We start from the raw sequence: 15,833 nt of genomic DNA, 5'->3' as shown, positions 1-15,833 counted from the left end.
TAATTAATTATTGTTTTTATTCTTTTAAACAATTTTGAAGATAAATAAAGGTTTATTTTTGAACCATTTACTATTATTGCTCGACAACCCTAGAAGTTTGTTTACAACAGCACGAAAACTGTCTGGCAGCACTGCACCACACACGTGCAACTGTTGAGGGTTTTGTTTTAGTTGGTTTTCCTCAATTCCGCACTGAATTTATTATAAACAATATGACAAATACGGCGAAAAAGGAAACCCAAGCTGAAGGGAAGCACCAGTTGCATAATGTGCGCTTCTACACCATCAAACCCCGTGCAATTGTCAGTTTGGCGTACAGCAAAAAGAGCAAGTGTCTCGCTCTGAGTCGGTAAAGTATCACAAAACAAGGAGCTAAAATTATGAATACTATTCTTAATTTACTTTCCAGAGAAGCACCCAGCATAGAGTTATGGAATCTGGAGCATGCACCCTACTTGGAGTCTGTTATTCACCTGCCAGAAGATTCTTCTGTGGAGTCCTTAGTCTGGGCTGGCAATAGACTGTTTTCGGTGGATCTTTCGGGTCATCTTATCGAATGGGATCTTAAAAACCTTAAGCCACGCTATGATCATTCACCAACCGGCAATGCCCTCTGGTGTTTGGACGTTAATCCCTCGGAAACGGAACTGGCAGTGGGATCCGAGGAGGGCCACATAAACATCCTGAGCATTGAAAATGACGAAGTCACGTATAAATCGCTCTTCAACCAGCAAAAGGGTCGCGTGCTCTGCTTAAAGTTCGACAAAACTGGTAAAAAACTAGTGTCTGGCACCGAGGGATTCGTAAGGATCTGGAATGTTCTCAAAGGAACCACTTTACACACCATGACACTGTCGGCAAAGGACGTGATTGTGTGGTCCCTTCAGGTTCTATCTGATAATACAATTATAGCTGGAGACTCGGAAGGATTTGTTACAGTTTGGAATGCAGAGAACGCCACCCAGATCGATTCTACTCGAGTGTTGGACAAAAACGTGTTTGCCCTCGCTGTGAACGAGAAGGAGGATCGCCTGGTTTGCAGCGGTATGGAGCCGCCCCTGATTCGAGTCTTCAGCAAAACCCAGATCAAGCGGGAGGAGTCTTCCTGTGAGCGTTGGATTAAATTCGTTCAGCGCGACGCCCACAAGCACTACGTGAAATCCCTTGCCGTGGTCGATGGTCAGATCTTTTCGGGAGGCCTAGACGGCATCTTGACAATCACATCCAGCGAAAGGATGCAGGCGCATCTCTCACAGCATGCTCCGTTCTTAAAAGGATCAGTGGCGTCAGTAGCCGCCAGTCAGAAGCTTTTGCTTTTGAGGTACCCGAGCAGTCTCCATCTCTGGCAATTAGGATCAGTGGTTGCACCCGATGAGGAGAAAAAGAAGCCCTGGAATCATCCAGTGGGCCACACGGAGGATCTCCTTCTAGAACAGCCACCCCAGAAGCTGCTCCAACTGAATGTCAAAGAGAACAGCTTCATCCAGGCCGCTGCCATATCCCCCGATGCCAATTGGATATGCTACTCCACACTGACGGAGCTCAGGCTAACGCGTGTGAATCAAGATCCCCTCTCAGTGGAGCGTCTGGTGGACGATCTTCCCGAAGAACTTGCTCCAGCGAGTCACATCATCTTCACCAAACGCGATAAGCTGGCTCTCCTGAACCCACAAAACAATCATCTTAGCTGGTTCAATTTAAAGGAGAATCGTGTTGTCTTCCAAAATAGCATTGACTTGAGTAGCCACTGCACATCTGCGATTAGCCATCTGGTGGTTTCCAATAACGGGGAGTACCTGGTGGCAGCCACATCTAACAAGCTGATTGCCGTTTGGAAGCTGCAAGGAAAGAAGTACGAGCACATGTTGAATCTGCCGCGATATCGCGCGGGAACGACAGTTCTATCCATTCATCAAGATCATCCACGGGTTGTGGTGGCGTACGCCGATGGCCGGTTGGTGGAGTATGATTTAGTCAAGAAGAGATTCACTTGCGAAACGGAGGAGTACCTGATACCCGACACAAAGCACTACTGCATCAATGGCATCAGTCTAGATCCCAAGAACCCCAACATATTCCTTGTCCACACAGAAACTAACTTGTATGTCCTGGAGAGGAATACGTCTCTGAATCAAGAGGAGTATGTGGTGGATTCCAAGTCCAAGAAGTTGGCGAATCAGAAGCGTTCTTCACTATCAGAGAGTGCGAAGGGATTGGTTCTCAAGACTCAGTTGCCAAGACAGGTAATATTTTTATTTAAAGACTTAGTTATAAACCTTAAAAATCTGTAAACCATATGCTACCACATCTAGTCTACCCACCTGCCCCTAACTGAATTTATTCTGGCCATTTCGTCAATAATTTGCAACGATTCTGTCTCTTTATTTCGCCCTTTGCAGCACCTGGTGCACGTGTCCCGGCTGAGTCCTAACGAACTTGTCAACGTCAGCATTTCGACAAACAATCTGCTAGCCACGCTGCCGCCGCCGTTCCAGCGCAAGAAGTTCGGTGCCGCGTAGGCGGTGGCATGGAGGCGACTAACCGGAGGATGAATGCAGGAGGACGACTTCGCTTAGGTTTACCTAGTAGTTTCCACATAGTTACCAAATAAAATCAAAGTAGAAAACAATGGTGGAGTGAAATGCTTGGGGGCTCGTTGCCGTCCAATGCAGTTGCGAAAAATTTGTCAAATGTATTGCCAAAAATTTGTCTCTGCCGTCGTCATCGACGACAACGAAATCTCCTGCTTCTGCTCCTGCTCCCCACCATCATGCTCGGGGATATATTTTTTTTGTTTCTTCCTTTTTGGTTTTTTTTTGTATTTTTTGGGTTGTTGGCCGAGGAGAGGGCTACGTGAATTGTGCAACATTTCGTTTCGTTTTGTGTCGCCGGCATTTACTGTAATTGTTGTTGCTGTTATTTTTTGGTTTTACACTGTCTAGCCAATGTCTAGACAAGTGCATACCACACAGACAGTCGAAAACACACGCACACTGCGCTGCTTTTGGGCGCCCGGGGAGCGTGTGGCAGGCAGCAGGCACCAGGCGGCGGAGGCGGACTATGGACTATGGACTGCCGGGGCGCAGGCCGAGGGGAATGTCGATGCACAATTCAACTTTTAGTTCAAAAACTCATTGCCCGGCTGTGCCGACGGACGTCTGCTGCTCCTCCACCATGATTCTCGGCGGGAGTGGGTGGTTCGGCCGAAAAAAAAGCATCCTGCAGCCATGAGAGGCTCTGGCTCTGGATGGGTCATGACCACTTTTTGGATCAGAAAGGTGATTAAAAGTTTGCACTGGAAACATAGAGTTCTGCATCAGAGGAATTATAATGCATGGGGAACTTTGTGGTATCATTGCAATACTTAATCGGTTAATTAAAAAAGTTTACTAAAATATATAGTTTTTATAGAGTTTATTGATACAAAAATTGTAAATAAATAAATATTATATATATTTTGTAGGATTATAATCATCTTAACTTATCTTAACAGTTTGGTCTTAACTTGAGACATACTCGAAAAAAGTGTTTTTTAAAATACCCCCAAAAATGTTGATAATTTCAAATTTGTTTCAAGTATTATAATTATTTTTATTATTATTATTAGAGCATTATTTATTCGAATTCAATATACTAGAATCTCTTGCAATATACCCTATTTTTTCTATTTGAATAAAAATTTTTTTGGAAAGTTTGGATCCCATTCCTATGGTTGTCCCGAAACTTTTTTCAAAATGCGACCGTAACCGACCGACTGGCTGACTGCGGTTGGCGGGGGCGTGACTAGTGGGCGTGGCACTTTTGGAGGGACAGTTCTCGCATGGCAAGGCAAAGTGGCGAACAGACATGAATAATGAGTGAATCCGGTTGAAATATTCAAACAAACCATACAAACTATAAATGCACACATAACGCATACGCAACGTATGCCAATTTCGGTCGAAATACTCCAACTCTAAACCACCATACCCCACCGCAACTGAAACAATTCCCTTCGGGGCGCTTTTGTCGGCATTAAAACTCACTTAGCCGGTGAAAGGCGTTGAGCGAAATGGCATGAAGGAGTTACGTCGGGTATGGGAAAAAGTTATGCAAACTACGCAATGCAAACTAAGGGAAAAGTCGGGCTGCAGTCAAAGGAAGAAGTCGTGAGAGTCTGCCAAAGACGTCTAGACAGGCAATGGGCGAAACTTTGGCGGTGGCGAAAAAAAAAAAGTTATTTCGCCTCAAAAAAAGGGGGACGGGTTGTACAGACACGGAAAGAGGTTAAGGAACAATGCCTCAAATTGACATTTAATTGGTTTGCAAATTAGCCAGAGAACAGCCAGAGAAAGAAAGGAAGCGAATGTTCCCAAAGGAATTTGCACCTCAATTGCACATTTTATTGTTCATTTCCAGGGATGCTTAAAATAACTCCAGGGGACTAAGTAATTAAATATTTTAATATATAATATTTTGAATAGTTTTTTATTAAAAAGCATATCAAGAGATCAGCTTGCTAATCAAATATCCTAGCATTTGAAAAATTACTTTCTGAAAACAGACCTATCCTGTAAAAAAAGCAGTACAATTATTTTTTTTATAGCTTTTATTTTAACCATAAATTAGCGTTAACAACTCCAATTTTTGGCTTTGCACCCCTGCTATTTTTCCATTCAACTCCAATTCCTGTGTGAAACCTCAACAAATTCGAGGTGCTAATAAACAAGGACTCGCTCTGGCTAAATTACAGCCGCTAATGAATGAAGTGGGATAAAGCTCAATTTGCATTTAATAATATTAACGCGTGGGCGAGGTTGAGGGCGGTGGGTGCTAATTGGGCGTGGATGTGGGTGGTTGTGGGTTGTAGAACACTTTCTAGGGTGTGTGGGTTAAATGCTCGCATCAGCATAAATCGCATGCGGTTGTCATGGCATCGGGGAGAGGGCAACCAACTCAAGTCTAGACAGTCATGGGATGCAACAGCAACAGGAGCAGCAGCCGCAGCCGCAGCAGCAGCAGCACCAACAGTCCAGAGGACAATATAAGGACAAACGTGTCCTGTCTGTCTGACTGGCTGGCAGCCCGGCAGCCTGTCATGGATCGGCGGGGATAAGGAGGGAAGGTCTAGGTTTTAAGGGGTAACTGCGCCCTGTCTGAGGCATCGTAACTTTTGGCTCAACACAAAACTTGATTGAATTTTATGCTCGCCAACCGGCCCCGACCCCAGCAACAATGAAAAGAAAGCATTCGAGAAAAGCCAGCACTTAATTGGTCTGAAGGAAAACTCGTCGTGAGGCCCCACAACAAAAAACACAATATTAATGAAAGTGCAGCTGTGCAGGTAATGACCAGCCCGAAAGGTCAAAATAGTCGAGAGTTGGTCAACTCAAGTGGCTTTGACTTTGGCTGTGGGTTCATAAAAATCCAGTTTGTTAGTTACTTTATATCCTTCACTTATTTGAAACTAAGAAAAAATTTAATATTTTCTGTAAAGCTTCTAATGAAATAATTATGAAATAGAAAACCAATTTCCTTTTCGAATTTCATAATTTTCTAATCATACATATTTTCAAGATGCATCGGATGAAAGGACGACAGGAATGCGTTCATTGAATTTTGTCCTTCGTTGCCTTGCCAAAGGACAAATGCACAATAAAAAGAGATACATTGAATAAGGAGTAATAGAGGAAGAAAGTGGCAAGGACCCGATGGAGCAGGGTGGACCCACCAAGCTAAGGTTGTCTCACCCACATAAACAATTTGATATGCTTGACGCGCTTCCTGGCTCTGGCTCTGTCTCGTCTAAAGGAAGTTTTGCAGTTTCATTGCACTCGTCGCCGCAGGACCGAGTCGAGTGCAATGTCATCCCGCACATCCTGGCTAGCTCAGGTTAGGGGAGTCAACTTGTCAGCCAACTACAATTTACGAGCATTTCACTTCGTTTGCTGCTCCGCTTCGATTTTCATTGCATACTTTTTGGGGCGGCAAGTGCTGAGACTTGAGTTGAGCTTTCTTGTTCTCTCCAAAATGTCCCTTCCGTCTAGCTGCTGGTGTCGGAGAGTCCTTAATGTGCTCTACTACTGCAAATTGCATTTTATTGCTGCTAGGATTTGGCTTAGGACTTAAAGTGCTCCCCAATGGAGCTCCGAACTTCTCTGTTAACTCCGCATCCTTTAACAGTCCTCTGCTGTTGTTGGCTCCGTAAAGCGTTTTAAATGGTTTTGTCACTGGTGGCTTGTTGTCGTTGCTGTTTGCATGCCAGATTTATGCATAATGTGACCAATGTCATAATGTCGTTAATGATGTTAGCCAAGTTTTTGCCACTCCACTTGATGGGGTTGTCTATGTGGTCTTTCTGCGGTCTGCAAATGAAATTATGGTTAAATTTTATGAAATTTTATGCCAGAGGCGAAGTTTAGTTACTCTTTTGATTAAAAAATAAAAATAAAAGGCTTCGAAAATATTTAACATAATATTATACTTATGCACTTATTTATTTTATATATTTTTGAAAGCATTTTTAAATCATATCATATTTTAAAGTGATTTTTTTGCTACATTTTAAAGCATTTTTTATTATACTATACATATAAGTTTATTATAGTATTTAATTTAAATCAATACAAATAAAAAAAACAATTAATATAAAATAAAAAAATGTACATGCCCCGGGTGAGGCTCGAACTCACGACCTTAAGATTATGAGACTTACGCGCTGCCAACTGCGCCACCGAGGCTATGGAAACACCGGATTTCAAAGACAGATAAGGATCTCAGGTGTGCTTATGGGCTAAAATTAAATGTATATGAATTACCATAGATTGATGATATTCTCTGAATAGGAAATACACTCTATTACGTTAAAAAGGGCCTAATAAAAACGAGCCGCAATAACCGCAACTAGAACACCGATCCTAAAGTGGCAACCGCATTCGCTTCTCAGCATTGTTTTTGTGGCCATTGGGTTTGTTGTGTGCGATTTTTGTGTACGCGCCTCGCTTCGCAAGTTGCAACCACAATTTAATTAAGCCAACAGCAACCGCCCAGGAAGGGGGTGTGGCCGATGGGTAGTGAGGCAGATTGGACAACATTACCGTTGCCAACATTGTTGTTGATGTCAGGGGCAATGTGTTTACTCTCTAAGCGAGCACTTGAAATAAAAATTGTTATTTTTGATTTAAAAATAATAAATTTCTTAAAAAATATACTGTATAAGAATTATTGCTTTAGTTTAATTTAAGATTATAGCTCATATTTAATAAAATTTCACATAAAATATAAACTAATTTATTTTTATTATTTATTTTTATTTTTCTGTGCCCTTGCCCATGTCCAGAAGTGAACAACTCCAGACCGGGCTATCACTTTAATAGACACGTTCTCGTGTGGCCACCATATCCTGCCCTGCCCCCCCACTCGGTACCCCCTTTTTTTGAAAAGCTACTCGGCGGCGCCTCCTCGAGTGACCGCAAACAGAAAATGTGGAAAATGAGTTGTCGTTGTTTTTCCTTTGTTGTTATTGTTGTTGCTGCGGTCTGTTCTGGTTGCCACTTGTTGTCGGCGCCCCATCACTTCCTCTGCCACTCTCCTCCCCTCCTGTGTCGCTTTTTTCATTGCACTTTCCAGCTTGTTGTTGTAATAATTTGATTAAATTGAACGTTTTAAGTGATTTGCATTTTAAATTTCAATCAATATGACGTGACTTCCAGTTGAGGCTGCTGCACCAGATGCAACTGCCAATGTGCCACAGCGAGGGGCTTGGGCACGAAGGAAATCTCTGTCTGGTCAACTGGCGCCACAGCATCGCTCTAATGATGAACAACCATCGACGGGTTTCTCATTGGGGTTCCAGTGTCTCTCTCCAGTTCCCATCCTGTCTATTTTTCTAGTTTTTTTTTCTAGACTTTTGTTTATTCTGGCCGGAAGCCATTAACTGTTTGCGAACATCCGGAAACGTTGAGGTCAAAGTCAGGGTCAACAAGGGATAGGATAGCACATACTTTTAGATTCAAGACCAATGCATTAATTTTTAAACTAGTCCAGTTGGTAGATTGTTGATTAAATTTCTACATCAATACCCTTCGTAAACCTTAAACTTCTGAAATGTGAACTTATTGAAGCCCAGCCAATCAAAGTTTTCGATGAAAAGAAGTGCAATCACAATACCCCATTCAAATTCCAATAATAATCCCCATCTTATTCAATCAGCCTCACATTACGTATACGCACCGTTGCGCAGACAGCCAAAAAGGAAATGCCATGATATATTGTTAAAAATTCACATTCTTTTTATCGACAACAATCTGGCAGTTATAATTGCCAGAAATATGATGAATAACCAACATTCCGCTGGGCCCAACAATAAAAATCAAAACGAGGAGAACAATTCCTTCAAATCACTCGAAATGTGCAGTGATCCGAAGAGGCTGGGATCCTATGGAATTCTGCTCCTCAAGTTTTAGTTTCGCTGATTGCATTTCTTGCAGCATCTTGCAGTTGTGCTGTGGCATAAAGTGCAGTTCTTTATAGTAATTATGAAATATTGTAGCAGGAGGTGGGATGTACCTGCCAGAGTTAATACACAAAAAGAAATCTTGGGGAAATAAATATAATATTTATAGTTTTTGGGTAGATCTACATATGTCTTAGACATTAAATAGATATACTGTTTTTCATCTTATTTTATTTTTCTTAAATAAATATAAGAATATAATGTATTTCTCTCTGTACCATCATCATGAAGTTTGCTTAGTTTTCTCACTTGGTTTATTTTTTTTTTGTGGGCCCTCATTGTTCTTAGTCAGCCAACATTGTCGTTGTTGTCGTCATCGTCTGGCAGTTTCCTGTGCCTGCATCTTGCAGTGGCAACTTCCTGATTTTCCCAACCACACTTCTCCTTCCGAGCCGCAACACCAGCGTTGTGCATTATATTTTTGCCGAAATGCAAAGTCTAAGGACTTTCGTCTGAGTGGATTTTTTCCCTGCCAGCTGCTTCGACTGCTGTTCCTTCCACGGTTTCCATCATCATCATCGCCAGGAGCTGCAGCTCGTTCTACATTTTTTGTTTGTTTTCTAATTCATGCAATTTTCACATTGCAAAATTTCTTCCATTTTTTTTTTTTGCCAGGCGTTACTTTTGTTTGGCTCTGGGTTCTGGGCGTGGAATATTTCCAACTCATTGTTATTTTCTTGGGGGAGACGCATAGATCGCCTGCGTTTCAGTTCGAATGACTCAGTTGGTTCTCTAAATAGTTCGTATGTTGGGTTATTCTTCAACAATCACATTTCCACAAATAGGAACTCTATCTCCTTCTTAAGTATTATGTTTTTTTGTGAGTTTTAGGGTTTATTTTAAAAGAGTTCTTGGATGGATAAGGATTTTCATATTTTACAATCTTCAAAAACGGTCAAATTTTTGAAAATAAAATGTTTTTGAAAATTGGTTATAAAAATTATTGATTATAAGAATTTTATAATTTAAAATATAAAATCTTAAAATAATATATAGTTACCATAGTTGTATAATAGTATAGTTATAATATATTAGAATCACCTTAGAAGATTTACATATTTTCCAAGGAATAGGGTAATGTTTTATGAACTGATGTTCCGAATCATACATGATAGTAATCTATGAACTAATATAAAATATTATATCTTAAAGAATGTCTTATTTTTAAAGTATTAAATATGTACTAATATCTTTGTAGAGCATTTGAGATTCGAATATTTTGACTCCCATTAGCTTCTGCCCCCTCCATTGCTTTATTTTCTGGCACTTATTTCTGCAACAATTCTGCAACATTCTTCTTCTCTTTTTGAATAAAAATTATGCTGCCTGCTTGGCTGTTGTTCGGCTTTCTCTGCCCCACCGTTAGTGGATATTTTTGGACCATGTTTTGTTGCTTTTGTTTTTGTTTTTTTGTTGTTGTTCTGTTGATTTCATGTCTCTCCCGTTGATAGCGAAATAATGAGCAGGGCCAGACACTTGGACGGACAGGAGGAGGACGCCATCGGTCTCGATCCTCGGGGAGCAAGCACTATGGTGGTGGCCCTTCGCCGGAGAATGGAGAGTTGGAGACTTGAGTCTTTGGGGCGAGCTGAAACGGGGCGTGCTGAAAAGGGAGGTGGGGCAGGCAGGCACACTTCATGCTTGATTTTCATGCGGCCGTTGTTGCAAAAACAGATGAAGTAAATGCTTTCAATTTATTTTAAAGTACAAAAATAATTTTCCTATTTCTAGTGGTTTTTTTTTTAATGTCTGTTCTTTTATTTTTTTGTCATGCCTGTGAAAAACAACAAAATGAGCGGTAAAAATAAAAGGCACGCCTGTCGCCGCGTCGGTGTCGCCCCGCCCCGCCCACCACCATCCTCCCGCCCCCCTATGTACGTATATCCCTTGCCCCCTTGCCTCCGACACCAGACAAGTGGAGGGATATATATCGTCTATATAGACGCCGGTCTGAGTGTGCGAAACGTGTGAAATATTGGAGACAAACGGGCCCGATTTTGTGTGTTAGCTGAGAAAAAAAATCGCATTTAGTTCAGTGCGGCGCAGGTTGGCGGCTAGATCGGATCGGGAAAAGCTATATACCATATGGTAATTGGAATTTACGCATATAAACGTGCAGTCAGTTGATAGTCATGTCAAAAGTGTTTTACATTTTTTTCACGTGCGTGTGTCTTTAGGAATTATATGAAAAAAAAAACAAGTTATTACAAAAAAAATTTTTATACCAAAATTATAATAAGAAGAAATGAAGAGAAGAGTTATTATAAATACTTGATAATCATGAAGGAAATTCTTTGATATTCGCCACGTGACACGCGGTCTTCAAAAATCGTGCGTGAGTGCTAGAGTGTCGCGATCGTAAAACTCTTACTTCCTACTCTACGTTTGGGGAAAACTTTTCCTGGGACGGAATTCTTGAAATTTACGCTTCTCAATGTCAAATCGAGCGTTCGACTTTCTGGTATGTACCACATAAACACATATAAATATATATAGAAATATCTCTTATCTGGCAAATGCCAATGCACGCTTTCCTCGATTTTATTTTATCGATAACATAGCCGGTTGTCGATTACTTGCGAATTCCTGGGCATTCCCTCTTCCCTCCGTTAACCCCAAAAATGTTGGAATCACTAAATAAAAGCGTTCAATTTTGTTTTTCGCCGGAACGAAAATAAATGCAAAAATGTAGCGTTTTGTTTAAAAATAAATTGGAATGTGTTTCAATTTAGATGAATGCCTATGTTCGAGCCCTCTTTTTATCTATTTTTTTTTTTGATTATTTTTCTTTAAGTTGGGCATTAAAAATTGTTATTAGTTTAAGGATACATTTTATGGATATTTTTAGGCATATCTTTTTTAAAGGAGCCCCCTTTGTATGGTAATTTTCAAGATGTATTTACACCTTTCTTTTTTTCCATGACAGTCAGCAAGAAAATAAAAGGCTTAAACAAACTTAGTCTCAAAATGATCTTGACTCACGCGAACCTTTTGTTGGCTCTCCGAAGTTGGACAGCAAAAAACACTTGTCAGCACTTTATGGGCACATTTGTGGGCTCGTTGGTTGCTTTGCATTTTGGATTTGGTTTACTTCTTTTTTAGTTTTGTTTTTATTAATTATGACTCGGAGCCGGAGTCGGAGTCGGAGATCGTGTTTTTATGGCAAACATAAATTTCGACTTGAGGTCTGGCAGGAGGACGTGAACTAAAACGAAGTGAAGGACAGAAAATGAAGAGGCAATCAAATAAATTGCCACAGCCGAAGGAATCCAAAAAGGGGAAACAGTAGCTGCAGTCGAGTGTCTCAGACTGTCTGTCTGTCTGTCAGTCAGTCTTTCAGTCTCTGTCTGTCTGTGCAACGAAAGCAGATCAAACACAAACACAACAGCAAAGGTTGTTAATGATTATGATGCGATCATGAGGAAGATATAAGCGTACCAGGAGGAGGATGATCGTCAGTCCCAGACACTTGAAAGGAATTTCAATAAGGAGCATACAAAAAAAAGAAAAAAAACATCGCAGGCAAACAACAGAATCAGATTCAGAATCAGACGGATATGATGCGCATTGGGGCTGCTGGTGATGTTGATGGGTATTATTCGTCCCCACAATGCTATCCATCTTAAGGCTTTTTTGTTCTTTCGCCATCAATCTGTCTCTGACACATTGGGGTGCAACTTTGTTGTTGCATTATCATAAATATCCAGCCAAAGAACTCAAAAAAGTAATCAAGAAAAGTACAATTAAAAGAAAGCATTAATTAGCAAACATTTTAAGACTTAAAATTTAGAGTTAGGAGGTTATTGGTTGAGATATCTGCAGGGATATCATAATATAGTAATACCTTAGTAATCTTAATTTCCTTGTTTTCATTGAAGATGTTATTCTTCGGTGAAAGTTTTGAAGAAGGGAGCTGCAGTGCCAGGGGGCTTCAAAAGTAAAATTCATAACGAAGACATAGCCTTCTCCCTCGTACTCTGTTGTTGATGTGATTTAATTTTAGAAGGCGGCTAGGAGTCCTCCTCCTCTTCACATACTTCAAATGATGATGATCATCATCATGATAATAAAAACAAAGTCGAATAGAAGTGCAACATAAATTTCAACAAAATATTACGCATACGCAACGTGCAACAACAACAATGGCCAACCATTTCTACATACATATTATTGTTGTTCCCTGTGCAGTTCTTTTGGGGTTATTTATGCCCACAGGGCGATGCTCAGACACTGTCTCCTCTGAAAACCCCCTAGACCCCCAATACCCTTGTCTTCCCTGCCATTTTCTCTCCTGCCCATGAGTCACGGCATATGTATATTTTAGTCGGGGGATCGGGAGGCATCATTGTGGGACAGTGGAAACTTTGCAACAGGGACAGACGACTCATACAAAACAAAAGCAAAAGCCAGCTACAAATGCAAAACAAAAAAACAAATGCAAAAAAAGAAACTAGCCAAATACAAGAGCCAAGTGGGCGACCACACAGCATAAATGCACTGGAAAAAATCATATAAGAGATTAAAGTTAAGAGCCTAAGAAGCAGCTGAAATAATTTTATTTAAATAAAAGTATTACTATTCTATTTCTATCAAATACAGTTAATAATACTTACTATTTTTATGAATATCTTACAGATTTCCAAATCATAGCATTTCATCATCAATTTTTCGCTAAAGGATCATGGCTTTTGGAGCACTTACGGACTCAAGAACGGCGTAAACAATCCGATCGCCGGCGGGCGACGACGCTGTGGCCCCCACGCATGCAGCCAGTGGCGCCGCGGGGGCCCGCTGCACATATTGTTGGTGGTGGTGGTTGTGGTGGTGTGGCACAGTGGTGGCTATCACCCTGCTCCTGTTCGCACTGACGACGTTGACGACGCTTCTCCGGCCAGCCTCAGCCGCAGCCGCAGCCCTCGCGGTGCCTATGCCGAGTTCCAGGCCCACATTCAGGAGGAGTGCCTTGCAGGATCAGCGGGATCAGCAGCGGGAAACCATTGCCTACTTATGGGCGTCGCTAAGAAAAAGACACTATGACGACCATCTGAAGGAGCAACTGAAAAGCAGCCACAATTGTTTGTCATGCCAAGACTTATCGAATGTAATTGGAAGCGACGGCGAAAGTGTAAATATCAGTGAGGGTGAGAGTGAGAGTGCGCGATTGTCGGCGATTTTGTGCAGTGTAAATAGTGCAAATAATACGCGTAAGTTAAATTTAATTCTGGCCAAGGAAAGGCATCAGCAGAAGCCCCAGTCCCAGCCCCGGCCCCAGCCCCGGCCACAGCAGCGAGGGGTGCCTTATGCTGTTGGCACAAATTTGCAAAATAAATTACCAGCATCGAGTGCGGATTGCCACTTAAGTCCAAGTGCCGAGACAAATATTCATTCTGCCCCGCCGTCGCCGTCGCCGACGTCATACCCCCTATGCTCCTGCCCCCCATCCTGTTCATATAGTAATCGTCATCATCATCATCATCGTCATCATCATTATCGTTATCGTCATCGTTGTTGTTGTCGTTGTCGGTGTCGGTGTCGTTGTTGTGTTCGTTGTTATATTCGGTGTTGTTGTCGTTGTCGCGACGCGTCGCACTCGACTGGCGGTGTCGCCTTCGCGTCTGCATCCGCATCGCCCGCGTCCATGCTCTTGCCATATCAAATTAATCAACGTGCTACATTGTTGCAGCATCGGGCAGCAGCATCAGCATCAGCAGCAGCACTAACAACAACTGCAACATCAACTACATTGCCACATGTGCCCGGGGCAACAACTCTGCGTGCCTTGCCTCGTATTTTTAAACGTGATACAGCCGAAACGGCGACCACTGCGTCACCTTTGACACCGCAGCAACATCCAACAGTTCCTGCAACAGCAGCAGCACAAGCAGCAACATCAACTATACCAACAACACTAAAAACAACCACAAAAAGATCGCGACTCGAGTATATACTGTACACAGAGGTATATGAGGAAGAGGATTCCATATCCCAAGGCGATTTCAAATCCAATTTCGACCTAAAGTCAAGTGTGGGCAGTGAGACCTTCTGGCAGGAATACGGTGAGTGATAAAAAATTACTGGCATTTACCATTTAATTGAATATTTTTAAGAATTGTATAAAAAACACATGAATCTCTGAAGAGAAATTAATGGGGAGAAGTCGATGGTGCAACATTGTTGCTAAGTTCTTGAAAATTTAAGGTCTATTAGTTAGAAGTCTTTGATTATTATTTAAACATGATTAACATTATAAATCTAAACTTATTAGTCTTCAGGTTAAAGTTAAATAAAAATGGAATAAACAATTTCCTGCCACATTTCCATTGCAATGTCCCAGCCCTGACATCATATCTGAACATTTTTCTACCTTATGCGATATGGAATTTGTCGCTGCCTGTGGGGGAAGGGATATGTGGATATCAGGGATATGGATATGATGTGGGATTTTTAACACAGCTGGCTGGTTAACATAATTTTCGTGGGCATCTTTCGGTGCTGTTGCTGGTGGGGTTCTTTTTATGCAATTCAATGGAAAATAAAGCGAACAACGACGGTAAAAACAACAGCAGCCAGGGGAGGAGAGAGAGTCGAGGATGATGGAAAGAAAAATAAAAAAATTATTAAGAGACTGAAATTATGACAGACTAACAGGATACTTAGGGATCTTTTGGTTATTTTTTGAAAAAAAATGGTATTTAAATAAGGACCTTCTTAAATGTATCTATGAGATAGAAAAAGAAGTGGGTAGGTTGTTTAGAATCAGAAGTAGATTGCAAAAAACGAGTTCAAGAGCACAAAAATTAAGTTTAAAAAATATAATTAGTAGAAAACTTTCTTACAAAAACTATATATTTTTAAATAAAAACATTTATTAAAATGTAGAATATACAACTCTGAAAGTACGAAAAACTATCTTATTGAATTATTCTTATATATTTTAAAATATTTATTTTAAATAATGTACTAAATTCTTATGTGTTAATATACCCTAAGATTCTAATCATATCACTGCAAAAACCAACAAAATAAAATGTGTGCAAAAATAAAAAAAAAGGCGACAGAAATCAACTTTTTCCAACGAATAAATTTCGAGTTTTCGATAGTCTCGGTCCGCCACAGACAGTGGTCGTGGTCGTTGTTGTAGATAGTTGTTGTTATTGTCGTTGTACCCGTCCAGACGGCAAGATCTGGCCATCGAGTGGTGGCTGGCGGGGATTGGGGGCGGCGGGACAAGGGAGGCCATTCGTGGGCTCCAACAGCGTCAGACTGTCTGGTATGCCAGCGCACTGCCAGTGCACCGGGCTCTCTCTCTATCTATCTCTCTTGCTGTCTTTCGCCCCGT

At 41.2% G+C, this 15,833-nt stretch overlaps 2 protein-coding genes and 1 non-coding gene across 3 annotated transcripts; 2 read left to right on the top strand and 1 right to left on the bottom strand.

Moving 5' to 3' along the window:
• The first annotated feature begins 92 nt into the window (after positions 1-92).
• LOC6493187 (U3 small nucleolar RNA-associated protein 4 homolog) lies at positions 93-2,629 on the top strand. The gene is made up of 3 exons (XM_001957189.4): positions 93-349; positions 410-2,243; positions 2,400-2,629. The coding sequence occupies exons 1-3, from the start codon at positions 213-215 to the stop codon at positions 2,517-2,519; spliced, it is 2,091 nt and encodes a 696-aa protein (XP_001957225.1). The 5' UTR covers positions 93-212; the 3' UTR covers positions 2,520-2,629.
• A 4,017-nt stretch (positions 2,630-6,646) lies between these two features.
• Positions 6,647-6,719, bottom strand: Trnam-cau. The gene has a single exon. It is a non-coding gene; the product is annotated as a tRNA-Met (tRNA).
• A 6,591-nt stretch (positions 6,720-13,310) lies between these two features.
• LOC26514912 lies at positions 13,311-15,626 on the top strand. The gene has a single exon (XM_014910197.3). The coding sequence runs from the start codon at positions 13,422-13,424 to the stop codon at positions 14,556-14,558; it is 1,137 nt and encodes a 378-aa protein (XP_014765683.1). The 5' UTR covers positions 13,311-13,421; the 3' UTR covers positions 14,559-15,626.
• The last annotated feature ends 207 nt before the right edge of the window (positions 15,627-15,833 follow it).

This window comes from Drosophila ananassae, chromosome 2R, assembly GCF_017639315.1.
Source record: "Drosophila ananassae strain 14024-0371.13 chromosome 2R, ASM1763931v2, whole genome shotgun sequence".
Classification (NCBI taxonomy): domain Eukaryota; kingdom Metazoa; phylum Arthropoda; class Insecta; order Diptera; family Drosophilidae; genus Drosophila; species Drosophila ananassae.
This window is presented reverse-complemented; position numbering and strand designations above follow the sequence as displayed.

Coding starts and splice junctions, on each gene's coding strand:
- LOC26514912 (XM_014910197.3), top strand. CDS start 13,422: ATGCCGAGTTCCAGGCCCACATTCAGGAGGAGTGCCTTGCAGGATCAG.
- LOC6493187 (XM_001957189.4), top strand. CDS start 213: ATGACAAATACGGCGAAAAAGGAAACCCAAGCTGAAGGGAAGCACCAG. Junction 350..409: donor AAGTGTCTCGCTCTGAGTCG/GTAAAGTATCAC, acceptor TTTACTTTCCAG/AGAAGCACCCAGCATAGAGT. Junction 2,244..2,399: donor AGACTCAGTTGCCAAGACAG/GTAATATTTTTA, acceptor CGCCCTTTGCAG/CACCTGGTGCACGTGTCCCG.